The 15,381-nt window shown below is 29.8% G+C and overlaps 2 protein-coding genes across 4 annotated transcripts; both read left to right on the top strand.

Moving 5' to 3' along the window:
- The first annotated feature begins 949 nt into the window (after positions 1-949).
- Positions 950-2,963, top strand: LOC110648892 (chalcone synthase 2). The gene is made up of 2 exons (XM_021803298.2): positions 950-1,244; positions 1,786-2,963. The coding sequence occupies exons 1-2, from the start codon at positions 1,058-1,060 to the stop codon at positions 2,790-2,792; spliced, it is 1,194 nt and encodes a 397-aa protein (XP_021658990.1). The 5' UTR covers positions 950-1,057; the 3' UTR covers positions 2,793-2,963.
- Positions 2,964-11,132: 8,169 nt separating this feature from the next.
- Positions 11,133-15,218, top strand: LOC110648701 (proline-rich receptor-like protein kinase PERK8). 3 transcript variants are annotated; one of them, XM_058141385.1, is made up of 8 exons: positions 11,134-11,842; positions 12,335-12,549; positions 12,664-12,872; positions 13,348-13,474; positions 13,743-13,814; positions 14,183-14,228; positions 14,314-14,446; positions 14,719-15,218. In XM_058141385.1, exons 2-8 carry the CDS (start codon positions 12,402-12,404, stop codon positions 14,980-14,982), a joined length of 999 nt encoding a protein of 332 aa, XP_057997368.1. In that variant the 5' UTR covers positions 11,134-11,842; positions 12,335-12,401; the 3' UTR covers positions 14,983-15,218. The 3 variants fall into 3 exon arrangements, with proteins under 3 accessions (XP_057997367.1, XP_057997368.1, XP_057997366.1); XM_058141383.1 differs by having other exon boundaries at positions 11,138-11,842; positions 14,042-14,228; XM_058141384.1 differs by lacking the exon at positions 12,335-12,549 and having other exon boundaries at positions 11,133-11,842; positions 14,042-14,228.
- The last annotated feature ends 163 nt before the right edge of the window (positions 15,219-15,381 follow it).

Here is a 15,381-nt window from a genome sequence, read left to right as displayed (position 1 = left end):
GGGGTAAAATTATTTAAAAAATAAATTTAAGAGAAAATTTATTTAATACATATGCATTATTTCTCATTTAATGTCAATTATTCACATTTTATAAAAAGGATTCATATTTCTGTAAAAGATGCATTATACACTTATTTTTTTTATGCATCAAAATTATTATATAATTTATTCTGTACTGAATCAACTCATGTATATAATTGGGAAAATATAAAAAATTTCCAAAATAATATAATAAATTTCTTTTTTTTGGTAAAAATCAATTTTATAATTTAAAATTAAATTCTTTTGAGTCAATATATAATATAATAAAATATTATAACAAAATATTAAAAATATAATGTTAATATTTTATAATTAAATTGGATGAATTAATGCATAATTTTTTTAATTAATTTTTCAATTTTATTAAAAAATTACTAATTAAACTTATGAAGAATCAAAATAAACAAATATATCTATATAAAAAATATTTTAAAAAAGTAATTGACCTCTTTTTTTTTCCATCCCAAAAAAGGCAGTGTTTTTGCTAGTGGTGCAGCCACCAGCCAGCCATGCCTACTCCCATGGTCTACACCGAACACCACACTACAATAATTTAGAAAACTAGAGTGATAGTTAAGTATATAAAGAAATTCAGAAATTCAAGAGAAAAAAAATATATCAAAACTTAATTAATTTTCTTATAAAGCAAATTAATTAAATTTGAAATTTGAGTTTTAATTAATTATAATAAATAAATAAATTTATTAATTATATTTATATTTAGTATTTCAATTATTTGTATTTATCTTTCTTAAATTTAATTCTTCATATAGTTAAGCCACCTAAAATTCAACGATAAATATATGCATGTGGTGCAGACTTTAGTCAGCTAACCCCAGGCTCACGTGGCCATCGAACCTCCGTCCATCTAACCAACCACCTTCCTGTATATAATCACCCCATGAGCCTCCCATTCTCCCACCAGAACCAGGAGCTCTCATAAAAATATTATACTACCATATCTGCAACACGATCAAATTCCTCACTTCTTTCTTTTCGAGTGATTGAAAATTATATGACAATGGTTGCATCAGTGGAGGAGATCAGAAAGGCCCAGAGAGCCCAGGGTCCTGCCACCGTCCTCGCCATTGGCACTGCCACTCCCTCTAACTGTGTCAACCAGGCTGATTACCCTGATTATTACTTCAGGATCACCAAGAGTGAGCACATGACCGAGTTGAAAGAAAAGTTCAAGCGCATGTGTAAGATCATTTTTTCTTCTTAAATCTTTTATTGCTCTTGAATTCTGTATAGTTCTTGCAATGTTTTCTTGATATATATCGTTTCACAAACTTTAATGCTCTTTTTTTCCATTTTTTTTGATCTCTGTTTTGACGATGCAAGTACTCCTCTGAACTACACAATATGATAATTATCAAATAAAAATTCTTGAATTTATGTATATAAGTGAGAAGATTAATCAAGATATATTTGATGGAAGTAATGTTATTATATATTTTTTATTTAATTCTGATGAAAATTCGAATCGAATTCGATAGACACTTGAAATGACTGATTGGTTTGAATCTTGATTATTCCAGGCTAGAAAGACTGAGCTTTCTTGGAAATATATATATAATTTGGCAATTCCATTAGAGTATTAATTATTATATGTTGCTAATGTCGTAATCATAGTTTGGCATATATATATATATATATATACACATACACATATATATATATATTATTGAAAAATTAAGTATGGTCTATTTTTCATTATGGTTTTCTCATTTGTGATAACAGGTGACAAATCCATGATCAAGAAACGTTACATGCATTTAAATGAAGAAATCTTGAAAGAGAATCCTAACATGTGCGCTTATTGGGAACCATCTCTTGATGCTCGCCAAGACATTGTCGTGGTGGAGGTTCCAAAGTTAGGAAAGGAAGCAGCAACTAAGGCCATCAAAGAATGGGGCCAACCCAAATCTAAGATTACCCACCTCATTTTCTGCACAACTTCTGGTGTTGACATGCCTGGTTGTGACTACCAGCTCACTAAGCTCCTTGGTCTCCGTCCATCTGTCAAGCGATTTATGATGTATCAGCAGGGCTGCTTTGCCGGCGGGACGGTCCTCCGTCTAGCCAAGGACTTGGCTGAAAACAATAAGGGTGCTCGAGTTCTTGTTGTGTGCTCTGAGATCACTGCTGTCACTTTCCGTGGTCCTTCTGACACCCACTTGGATTCCTTAGTAGGTCAAGCTCTTTTCGGTGATGGAGCTGGAGCTTTAATTGTTGGGTCTGATCCTGATACTTCCATCGAGCGTCCATTATTTCAGCTTGTCTCTGCAGCACAAACAATCCTTCCTGACTCTGACGGCGCTATTGATGGACACTTACGTGAAGTGGGTCTCACCTTTCACTTACTAAAAGACGTTCCAGGGTTGATTTCGAAAAACATAGAGAAAAGCTTGGTGGAAGCATTTAGTCCAATTGGTATCAGCGATTGGAACTCCATATTTTGGATAGCTCACCCAGGTGGTCCAGCTATTCTCGACCAGGTTGAAGAGAAACTGAATCTAAAACCTGAAAAAATGAGAGCAACCAGACATGTTCTAAGCGAGTATGGAAACATGTCAAGTGCTTGTGTGTTATTTATCCTGGACGAGATGAGAAAGAAGTCTCTGGAGGAAGGAAAGGTCACCACCGGAGAAGGGTTGGAGTGGGGTGTTTTGTTCGGGTTTGGGCCTGGCCTAACGGTGGAGACTGTCGTGCTACATAGCGTCCCCACAGAGAGGGCAGCTCATTGAATTAATTACTTGTAAAAGGCCGAATAGGGACAAGACTTGCTGGATTTTGTGGTAGGCAACTGAGGGTAGAAATGGAAAAATATTTTATAATAAGAAGAAGACTCAAGACTAGTCGCTTTGGTAATTGCATGCGTGGAGTAAGATTGTAATAAAATTTGTTTATATTTTATGGATGCGTAAGAAACAATAAAAAATAGTGTTCTTCTCAAAAAAAAAAAGTTATTTTTTTATATAATATAATAAAAATTTTTATATGAAAAAAAATATATATATATTATTAAAAACACTTAATAATATCCTATATTTTATTATGCTCTCTCAAATGTAAGTCTCTGTTTATTTTATATAAAATATTTTATTAAAAAATATTTTTTATGTTTTTTAATATTTAGTATACTAAAAAAAAGAGCAATGATGAAATGAAAGATTAAATTATTTTCTATTTTGTAAAATTTAATAATTTTATTAAAATATAAAAATATTTATATATATATTATAATATAAAGATATTTTAATAATTTAAAATTATAAATAAATAATATAAATATTATCATAAAAATATTTTTTTTATCAAAATTGTTTTATATGTAAATTATCTTTCACAAGCGTAAGATGACTATTTTTATTCTTGGCGTGATCTATCTTTATACAATTTAACTTTGAATTGGTACAATTGCTAAAGAAAATACAGCCATTTTATCTTTGTGGGAAATTTATTATTGTTGTCCGATTTATTATTATTTTTTTAATTTTGAATGAATTTAAATGTGAAATTTTATAATTTTTTAGTCAATAAGAGATAGTTTAATCATTCTTTATTTATTTTTAAAGTGAATAAATTCATCTCAAATTTAAATCCTTACATTTATTTATTCTTAAATTATTCACCTTATGCTAAAAACTATATGTTTCATTCTACTTCATTATATTAAAAAAATTCATATTTTTAAAAAATGGTTTTAATATTGTATATTAAACTAAAACTCATTAAATATTTTTAATAGATAATAATGAATTAATGATTTATTATTCCATTATCATCAACTGGATCTAACCCCTTGCAAGAAAACTCAACAAAATGCAACACAAAGGGTCTTAGACCCATAACAACAAATATCACATGCCCATCTAGGGCTTACAAGAATGTAATCTAAGTTTAATCGTTCAATCTCCAGCTCGGGTTCTTAACTCCTCTATAGTTCAAAAACTATTTTCACTTAGATGCAAAACCATTTTAATTCATTTAAATCAAGACTTTAATTAAAAGATAATATCACTTATTAAACTTATATTAAATTAAACTTATATTAATTTTAAAAGACTTATATTAAAAGACTTTAATTATCTTTTAAAAATTAGATTAATTTTTAAGTTTAATTTAAAAATTAGATTAATTCAAAACAAGAAACTTATATTTAAACTTATATTAAATTAATTATCTTTTAAAATTAGTAAAAATATTAAAACTTTAAATTAAATCAATATGATAATTGTTTATAAAAAAAATCAATAAGATAACATATATTATTAAAATAATATTTTTAATTAAAAAAATTTCAAAAATTCAGGGTATGACAAATAAGATTGCAATTTAGCTCGTGAATAGACTAATAAGTTGGTTCATTTAATTAAAATTTTTTAGTTTTAAACTTATAATCTTAAATCTAATCAAAATTACGTAACTTTGAACTCAATAATTCTAAACTTAAAACTTACTAAGGTTGTAAATGAATTGAGTTGCTCGCAAATTACTCAAGACTTAGCTCAATAAAAACTTGGCTTTGCTCAAACGAGCAAAACTTGATTTTATTGATATTCGATTTGTTTAGAAAATGAGCTGAATTTGAACTCAAAAAAATTTTGATAAATCAAATATGAACTCTTTAAAGCTTGGCTCAATTTGTTCCACCCTAAAATCTAGAGTTACTAAGTTCAAATTCCATAAGGCTATAGTAGATAATGTGAGCCACCGCAAGTGCACGGATCGTTAAGTAGTATAGAAAAAAATATCATTCTCATGAGTTATGTTATAAATTGAATTTTTGATGTAAAATGAACTATACTAAAATTGTAATTTAATCAAACAAATAAAAGAAATTTGGGAATTAGAAGTTTAAGGTTTAAAAATGCAAAACTTAATTCAAACAATGACTAATTTAATAATTGGTTAAAGAAAGAAAATAAGAGTATCAATAATGAAAATTGATAAAATAAGATTTAACTAAGCATTCAAAAGTAAAATTCCAGGAAATAATTGGTAAAAGATGATTCTGGAGTTAAGAGTTCACATTCAAGTCAATTTGAGATTTTTCCTAGCTAGCCCAATTTATGAAATTTATGGGTTTAAGGGAGACTAATTCTAAAATCTTTTGAAATATATTTCAAGTGAATCAAAGAATGCCTTGGTTAATTAAATCTTACTTTTGTGGAGTTTAAAATTAACTAAGACCCATTAGATTCTCTAATCAATCTATTAATTCCTCTTAATCTTTAGTCTATTTCTAGATTTAAGCTAATTAATTCCAATTTCTTAATTATCTATTACTTAGTTTTCTCTTTTTGGTCCTTCAACCAAGGATTAAGAATATAATTTAATGGGGCTCTTCACTAAGTATGTAAATAAGCATACAAAAAATGGATTAAACCTCATAAATTTGCTTAAATTGAGACTAACCCAATTTAAATCTATAAAATAACTCAAATATTATATCTCTAACTCCATAATCAAAGAAGAATGTTCACAATCTATGTTCATTACAAGAAAATCAAGGTAGAAGAAGGAATAAAATATGAAAAATAAACTAAAATTGAAAAACCCAATGTTTGGTGTAAAGAAATGATGAATAAGATAAAGATTCTAAGCTTCTAGACCAAAAATAGCATGTCTGCTCTTCTTTCACTCTCCTCCTTTGATAATTTTCTTCCTATTGTTCTCCTCCTTGTGGTAAAAGGTGATGTAAGGATGCTTAAATAACCCTTGACAAAAACCCTAGAATGGTCTAAAAATGGTGTGAGGTGAGGTCACTACACTTGTCAGAAGATTTGCTTCTTTTGTCAATTAATGAGAAAATATATAGCTGGAATTGTGCTTATGCAGCATCTTATGTAGAGTTAGAACTAGAAAGAATGAACGAAGACAAGTTTGCATGGTCATACAAGTCCCTATTTTAGAGGTTCTCCATGAAGGTGCATAGGCTGCACAGAAGGGTATGCATATTTTGACAAGCCTAAGAGATTTTCTGGTCAGCTACATAAGCAAGTACATAGCTTATGCATGAGGTTGTGCATCTTTCAGCAGGTTTTGGTTTGTCTTCCATGAAGGTGCACAGGCAGATGCATAGCCTATGCACTGGGCTATGCAACTTTTGACAACTTTCAAAATTATCAATTTTTAACTACTATGAAAAATTAACTAAATAACTAATGAAATTAACTAAAACCAACTAACAAATGGATAAAATGACTTTGAAATCTAACCTAAATGACTATATGAAATGCATGTATCCGTAGACTCCTCAATAAGCTTCACATTGGCTTCAACTTAAATGAGTTTTAATAAATGAAGAATTTAACATGGAATCAAGTCATATCATCTCAATTTTATTTCCAAGTCCAACTTTCTTTTTCTTTTTCCAATTACCAAAAAGAAAAAGTTGCATTCCTTTGGTTCAAAATTCAAATGTATTCACAACACTAATCAACAACATGTCCCATTACCTTAAATTTTGCTAATCTTCATCCGAAATAAATAAATAAAATAAAATAAAGGTGCCCCACAATTCCTTTGCCCAAAAAAAAGTAGTAAAAATAGGAAAAAAGAAAATGGGGTTGCTTTTGCTGTAATTATTCCAATGAGAAATTTTGTCGTCCATCTCTTTTTAGCAGCAATTTATGAAAAGAAACAAAACATGAACCAAATTTCAGAAATTGGTGGTTGTGTAGCATTTGCTTGTTAACTTCCCCTTCAAGTTGAGATGGGTCACACTCTCCCTGTCCAAGCTTTTCATGTCCCCAAGTGAGCCCAAAGGATGTGAGGTTATGATTAGAAAGCTGTATTCTTAAACAAGGATGGTTCTATTGGTTGGATTAGTACATGTTAAATTTGAAGAGAGTTAGGTAAATTATGTTTTAATTTAATTTTTTAATACGAATATAAATATATATTAAAATGATTAGTCAATTTACTATTACAATCCAATTATTTATATTTACTCTTTCTTCTTTATATTTTTTTGATATGAGACATTCCCAATAATATCTAAAAACCATCTTACGTATGCATCAAAGTTTTAACATTTATCATGAACTAGCATTTGTTTTTGTGATCAAATAGATTAACAAAATCACAATATCCCAAGAATTTCATATGGAGAATTATCCCAGATTAATTTTCAACAATTGAATTTAAAGGTTATAAAAATTTTAACAACTTCAATAGAACCATTTATAATCCATTACATTGTTAATCTCTAGCTAAAAATATTTAAAACTTGAATTTAAAATATTTAAATTCCCATTGCATTATTAACCTCTATCTAGCATGCTTTCACGTTTTAAATCTTTGGACGTTTACTAAACCAATCATTCTCTCTCTCTTTTCTAGAGAAAATTTGGCAATTGATTAATAAGAATAATAAGATGAGTATAGTATAATGTTCTCATAAGAAAAAAAATACAAACATAGATAATTAAAATTTAAAATATTATGTTCAAAGATGATCTTGATAGAGTAAAATAGCTTTCTGAGTAGTAACTAAAGAAAATTTTTGCAATACTGGATATTAAATCACCAAACGCCAATAGAGGAACAGACCGTACTACCAGACTCCATTGATAAAAGAGCATTACTCATACCTGAGTCTCCAACAAAAAAAAAGAAAATCAATGATCCGCTCTGAATTGCCAAATAGCACATTAAAGTATTGAAAAAAATAAACAAAGTCTCACTAAGTGGAAAAAAACAAAACCCCAATAATAAGGAGAAACATGACCATAGTATTGGGAAGAAAACCTCATATTAGTCTTACAGAACATGAGAAAAATTCAGATATATTCTAAACGGATATAAATATCAGAGATTATTAGAAAAAAAATAACAAAAAACAATAAAAGAAAAGAAAATGGATCTAAGAGTAGCTATCAGTACAAAGAAAAGAAAGCCGATTTGTTCCAAACTCACCAATGGTTGCCCAAAAGAAAATATAGAAAAAAGAGAGAGAATTGATTATCTTAATTAGCATATATAATAGATATTTTAGTTACATAATGTTTATCATATTTACTATTTTAATTTAATTAAATGTGTACCAATATACTACAATTAATTAGAAATATACATTTAATTATACATATATTTTCAAAATTATATGTTTTTAAAGAATTAATTATTGAGTCTTTTTTTTTGACAATATTAATTATTGAATCTCAATAATTTTAGATGCTGACATCAATCTCTGTCTAGTATGCTTTCACATTTTAAATATTTGGATGTTTACTAAACCAATCATCCATTCTCTCTCTCTCTCTATAAGTATATATAATAGGTATTTTAGTTGCATAATGTTTATCATATTTGTTATTTTAATTTAATTACATGTCTATCAATATGCTAAATTAATTAGAAATATACATTTAATTATAGATTTTGTTTTCAGAATTATATATTTACAATTAATTATTTATTACCCATTCGCTATTCTTGTTATAAATTTTACAATAATAATAATAATAATAATAATAATAATAATAATAATAATAATAATAATAATAATAATAATAATAATAATAATTTCCTTACAAAAAAGTTTAAATGGAGTGAAAGTTTCAAAAAATAAAATAACAAATATTTCTGATTCTCCTTCAACTTTGTCTATTTGATTTTCTTACTTTCATACTAATTCTCTCATATTAATCTCCCAAATACTTAATTTTATTTTATGCACTCAATTTTGTAATTTCTTATAATTTTTTTATTGTTTTAATTTTGAAAAATTTTTAGAGAAAAAGAGTGAATAAATTAAACATATGAATATGTTATTTTTATATTTAAATTTACTTATGATTTCTTATGAATTAATTCACTGTTTTTCTACGATTTTCATCTTAATGAGGGATTTTATATATTTAAAACTTTCCCAATATGTAATTCCAATATGTGTTGATTTTATAAGTTTGGATGTGAAATTCCTCATATTTAATTTAATGTTAAGGCTAATTTTTATTTTATTCTAAACTAAATAATATGTCATATTTAGGATAAAATTATCTGCATGATTAGTTATTTGAGTTTTGGATTGTTCTATCAAAATGGCTTAAATTAATTTGGCTTGCTCCCCTCCTATATATTTACTTTCAAATTCTTGTTATTTTTTGATGTGGGATTCTAACACTCTTCCTCCGAGTGTAATTCGACTGAATTTAAGTTTTTAGGTTCAATTATTACTTGTGTTGCATATGATAGCCCATTTAGAATCTTACCTCTTCTACCTAGGTCTAACTCATTACGGCACTATCTACCATACTTTTTCAGATCTCAGATTGTGGTCTATTCTGATACCATGTGAAATTTTCTCCAACCCGAAAAGTGCTAAAGATTGTTAGCATGATTTAGTTGTTTAAGCTCTAAATTGCTTCTACTAAAATGACTTAAGTCAATTTAACTTGACTCCCGCTTGTTATATATTCATTTTTAAATTTTTGCTATTTTTCGATATGGGACCCCAATAGTTAATTTTAATTTGACACCATTTTATTATTTTCATTAATATTTTAAAAATAGTTTAAAAGAAGTTTCTACATGAAAATTATCGACTTAGTTGAAACTAAAGAAATATGTTGTTTTTGGTTGAAAATTTTCATATTTTTAAAAGGGTGTTGTAGATGTAAAAGACTACAATTGGACAAAAACCTTAATTTTGGGGACTAATTTGAACTCTTCCAAAATAATTTCATTATATACTCAAATAATTATTTATTTTAGCTTAATCTTTAACAATATAAATCATTGTAAAATTTATATATTTAAAATGTTTTTAAAAATTTTGGATACAAATTTGAATATATTCAAAAGTAAATGTTTAATAGGGTTTTCCAACTACTCAAATAGAAATATAGAATAATATGATAAAAAAAATCATTTTAAATATTATTAAAAAAATAATTTAAAAAGTTATTTTATTATTTTACTATCTTTATGAATAAAATATATTAAATTTATTTTTAAATTGATTGTTAATACTCTTTAACTATTATATTTAATTTCTTTTTTAAACAATAGCTTTAAAAGCAATTTCAAATGAATTCTTAATTACAATATTATTTTATATAAATCTCAAATTCTCTATTAATTCATTTCTGGAATTGAGCCACCTTCCATCTTTAAACAATATATTTTTAAAAAATAATACTTATTAATAATTTTTATTTTAATGATATTAAAATTATTTTTAAAATTATGAAATTTTGAGTTTAATCTAATTAGAGGCCTCTACAAGCTATACACTACCAGAAAAAAAATAAAAATATATGGAGTAGAACATGAATTAAAGGGCTTTATGTAATAATATAGTGGGTGAAGAGAAGGCAATAAGGGCAACAACTTTGGGCACTTTTCTTGAATGATTGAAACATGGCAGCTAGGAGGGACAAGAATCCAACGTGTTCATGTGAAATATAACATAAACTAAAACGCAGAAAGGAACCTCAAACTTTACAACCTTGTAGATTTAGTGTGTGTGTATATATATATATATAAAAACCACTTAGTAGGAGCAATGTCAACATAGCTGGCTGGTGGGGATAGCAACCTCACAGCTTTGAATCTCACACTCGCCTATTCTTTATTTAAGACTTGCATATAATGGGAATTTTTTTTTATTGCTGCAACTGATATCTTACGCAATATTTGGCTTCAGGAGAGGAAATATTTATGTTGAACTGTATATAAAATCGTGTATATTTTAATTTTCTGTAACATAGTAATTGTATTTGGAGTACGGTCTTCAGCTGTCAATGAATGTAAAAAAATTGATAATGTAATTACTGAAATAAATAAACTCCGAGTCTAATTTCCAGTTGGGTCAAGGAGAAATGAAAAATTAATCTTTGTTTCTTTTTAAGTGTTTGTGGCGTCATATGGTAGGCGAGCATGGATCTGTTGCAGCCAAGATGCCCTGTACAGGAGGACGCAAATAAACTCCCTTCCAATTTGCGGCACTAGACAACGATTATACTGCTTTACAGCCCATACAAAAATAATGCTTGACTAGAATAATACTTCTGTCTCTCTCTCTCTCTCTCTCTCTCTCTCTCTCTCTCGCTCCTTTCATGGTCATCATCATCTTGATATAGTACAGCGTACTTCCTTTGCTTCAAATTCCATACTTTTTTTTGCTGTAGGGATTTTTAAAAGTTTTTTTCTCTGGAACTTGAAACATCAAAAGAAGAAAAGGGTAGGTGTTATATATTAATTTGGTTATACATAATTGGTGGGTTTTGGATATAGAGTATTGTTGATTTGGTGTAATGGGTTTTGGTTTATTGAGTATTTTTTTGGGGTGATTTTGGTCGAAGGGAAGTCATAGGAATAAACCCCAACCCTGAGAGTGCTGTCGGCGCGAGGTCTCTTTCTGTCGGCATTGTCTGTATCCAACGATGATTCTCAAATTTATTGATTAAAAAGTACAATCACGAGATTGGTTGATTCTATTCATTCATTCATTCATTACTTCTTAGTTGTTGCAGCCCCTGAAAGCTGTGTGTCTCTGCTTCCCTTTACCTGCCTTTGTCTCTTCGACACTTGCAACTCCTAGAGTTGGTGTTGATCATAACTGGGTTTATATTACTTTTTCTTGATTTGACTGTGTTTTCGAAATTCTTGCTGGGTTTTTGGATTGAGAGATATAAACAAAAAGACTTCATTTCTCAATGTGGGAATGTGGGTGAGTGTTGATTTTGCTGATTCTGTTATTGCGAGGCTCGCTGATTTTGTCATTGGCAAATGAATCTGAGATTTCTGGAGATCTGGCTGCATTATTTCTCTGGGAATACAGGTTTGAAGATTTCAGATGCTTACTTATAATCCATCTTTTTTATCTCAAGCAGTTCAGTTTTGATAGAATTTTATACTTTTCTCAATGAATTCATAACTTTGTTAATGAAACTGCTAGCTTGTGCTGAATTTGACTATTTCATTAGTTAGTTGGCATTTGTCGCTAAGTAGAAATGCTGGACAGTTCTTTTAAACGGGCATTTGTTATTAACGTCTGTTTCTTATTGGGGTTGAACTTTTTGGCTCAACTAAATTACTATTTAACTTCTGAGCATATCGTTAGTGGGGATTAGATTTAGGCACCTATATTACTAAAAGAATTATCAATTCCTGCACTGTTCTTGCTGTTGCTACTTGTTTCAAGTGGATTTCATTGGAATGTTGCGTGCTTTTTGTGTAGACATTTCCACTCCCTTTTTTTTCCCTTGTTTTAGTAAATGTTCTGTTCCTTATTGATTATAATTTACCTGTTTATGGTATCTTTCTGATCCAGGTTCGATGTATAATATTTTGTATTCCAGTAATACTTTACTGCATTGTTGAAGTGGTTCCCATACCAAATGTCAAGGACTCTTGCAGCCATATTAGGAGGTGCTGCAGGAGTCGTGGCATTGGTGGGGATGGTTATCTTTCTTATATGGTTCTGCCTATCTCACAAGAAGAGTGTTTCAAGAACTTCTGAGACAGGGTCTTCTGAACCATCTCAAGGTACCATTTGTTTTGTATTTGGTTCAAGAGGGGACCAAAAGAGCATAGAATTAGGTGTGAGAAATGACATCCTTATATATATATATTTGTTTTAATTTTTCTCATAACCTGCAGGAGGAAGGCATGTTGGGGTTGAGTTGTCCATTCGAGAAGCAAGGCGTTTTGAGATGGAAGAATTATCTCTTGCTGCAAAAAATTTTAATGATAAAAATTTGATTGGGGTAGGAAAATTTGGGGAAGTATATAAGGGTTTGCTTAATGATGGGATGCTTGTGGCTATCAAAAAGCGATCTGGAGCACCTAGCCCTGAATTTGTTGATGAGGTAATAATCACTTTCATGCATCTGAGACTAAAAACTTTTATCAATATAAATTGTCTGATATTGAAGACAATACTTTTTTTTTCCCCACTGTGTCAGGGCTCCCCTGAAAGAACTCTACTTTTCTTTCAATGTTAATGTTATTATGAAGAGTGGTAGAAAAATATGTCATTGGCTTGACAATTTTTCTGAAAATGAAAACTAAAAGCAAGCATTTAAAATTTTCATTTTCCACATTTGCTTGTAGCATGTGCAGTTTTCCCTATTTATGACTGGCTTAACAAAGCAAGGAACTTTCCATTTCATATGGGATTAATCCTTTCCACTCAAAATTATGAGTGGACCTTCTGCTGCATCATAGGCCCTGTGTTGTAAAAGCCCAGAATTATCACATGTACTTCATTAGTATTCTATGTGTTTTCCTTTTCTCGTTGCATCCTTCATGGTTTGGTCTGATGGGATTGAGCCATATTATCAGGTGCGCTACCTTTCACCTATTCAGCATCGGAATCTTGTGACTCTTTTGGGCTACTGCCAGGAAAGTAATCAACAGTTTCTCATATACGAGTATATACCTAGTGGGAGTGTTTCCAGTCACTTGTATGGTAACTCCCTGTCCAATCACCAAACTTGCTTCTTTAAGCTGAATTCTAGATTATATTAGTGATTTAATACATCTTTATTGTTCTCCATTTAAACATTCATTCAATATGGGAAGTGTAGATTTTCTACAATGCAACATATTAAAATGTGTGATATTGTGAACTTAATCAATTTCCTTCTCTTTTGATTTTCTTAGATCAATATATACAGACTCAGCATCCTTGATATTTGCTTTTCATAAATATTAAATTCATGATGTTTTCTTTGCAGGACCTGGTCGTGTTTCAGATGGGAAGCTAGAATTCAAGCTTAGACTTTCAATAGCTCTTGGTGCAGCTAAAGGTGATCCTCTGCAAAATCAGTGAGCATTTTGGCTTTCCTGGTATAGGTTTTTCTTTTATTTAGACAAAATATCTGGTCCTGAGAAAAAAAAGAGAAAATAAAACTGAATATCAATAATGCAAAATATTTCAAGTTTGGTGAGACTTGAAATTGAATGAAGGCTTTTCCATCACATGTGAAAGGTTTTGAAATGAGTATACCTTTGAGTTATGTAAAATTTTGTCCAGGTTTGGCTCATCTTCACTCTCAGAGTCCCCGTTTGTTACACAAGGATTTCAAAACAGCCAATGTTCTTGTAGATGAAAATTTTATTGCTAAGGTTGCAGATGCAGGACTTCGTAATTTCCTGGGACATGTCGATGTTGCAGGTCCATCTTCACAAGTGACAGCAGATGACATATTTCTTGCGCCAGAGTATTACTCCTAAGCTTCCGTGTTTTGTATAGCTGTTAAGGTAATGTAGTTTATCACTTTACCAATTTACCGTTGATGCATGCAGGGTGAAAGAGTTCAGAAGATTTTCTGATAAAAGTGATGTATTCAGTTTTGGCGTATTCCTTCTGGAGTTACTACACGGACAGGAAGCAACAGAATCGCCATCTCCAGACTCCAGCCAAAACCTGGTTGAATGGGTATGGTGTCCAAGTGCAATGCTATTGATAGTTTTTGTTTTGCTATTTATATATTGTCATCACAACATACTTGCTACAAATTTGCAACGCAATGGTTGTGTACGGATGAACATAAATTTCTAGTTGTCTGTTCATACTGATGCATATTCTAGCTATTCCTGAAACGCTTTCAAGTAATGTAGCAGTTGCAGATACTGCATATTGCAATGTATTGCATAACTTGTGAGTTGCTAGTTGGAGCTAAAATGGATTTGTTGTTATTTCTTACGAAGGTTCAAAATACTGAGGACTACAGTGTTTTTGCTAGCATTGTTGATCAAAAATTGGGAACTAGCTTCACAGCTGAAGGCATGGAGGAGTTCATACAACTGATAGTCCGATGCCTGGAACCTTCAAGCGAGAGGCGACCTGCCATGAGTTACGTGGTGATGGAACTCGATCGGATACTCGAGAAAGAGATGAGCTTAACAACAGTAATGGGGGAAGGAACCCCAACTGTGACTCTTGGAAGCCAACTATTTAAAGCATCAAAATAAAAACAAATCCATTTGCCTCCAAAATATTGAGTGTGATTTTTGTTGTACTTTTTTTTTCTTTTCCCTCTTTTCCTCAATCCCTTCTCCCTTTTTTGAAAGAAATTCAGCTGTTTGTTAAGTGTACAAAAGAACAGCTGTATAATTTTTTCATTTTTTTGTGTCATAAATGTATGTGAAATCTTGTTGTAAACCATTATTTGTTGTTAATATGATAGTAAGAGTTGAGATTTGTGTGATCTTGAATTTCGTGTGAGCTTATGATGAGAAAAATTATATAATAAAATAGATGTATGTATAACGATTTTATGATAATCATTAATTGTAATGGATTTTACGTGGATTTCACTATGATCGATGATTAATGATTATGATTAAACTGTTGCACTAAATAATTTTTCA

This window comes from Hevea brasiliensis, unplaced genomic scaffold (genome assembly GCF_030052815.1).
Source record: "Hevea brasiliensis isolate MT/VB/25A 57/8 unplaced genomic scaffold, ASM3005281v1 Scaf1, whole genome shotgun sequence".
NCBI lineage: Eukaryota > Viridiplantae > Streptophyta > Magnoliopsida > Malpighiales > Euphorbiaceae > Hevea > Hevea brasiliensis.
This window is presented reverse-complemented; position numbering and strand designations above follow the sequence as displayed.

What these genes read in the sequence shown, in the direction of transcription:
- LOC110648892 (XM_021803298.2), top strand. Translation starts at nt 1,058, where the DNA reads ATGACAATGGTTGCATCAGTGGAGGAGATCAGAAAGGCCCAGAGAGCC. An exon ending in AGAAAAGTTCAAGCGCATGT is followed by an intron (nt 1,245 to 1,785) that starts GTAAGATCATTT and finishes TTGTGATAACAG; the next exon opens with GTGACAAATCCATGATCAAG.
- LOC110648701 (XM_058141383.1), top strand. Translation starts at nt 12,402, where the DNA reads ATGTCAAGGACTCTTGCAGCCATATTAGGAGGTGCTGCAGGAGTCGTG. An exon ending in GTCTTCTGAACCATCTCAAG is followed by an intron (nt 12,550 to 12,663) that starts GTACCATTTGTT and finishes CATAACCTGCAG; the next exon opens with GAGGAAGGCATGTTGGGGTT. An exon ending in AGCTCTTGGTGCAGCTAAAG is followed by an intron (nt 13,815 to 14,041) that starts GTGATCCTCTGC and finishes AATTTTGTCCAG; the next exon opens with GTTTGGCTCATCTTCACTCT.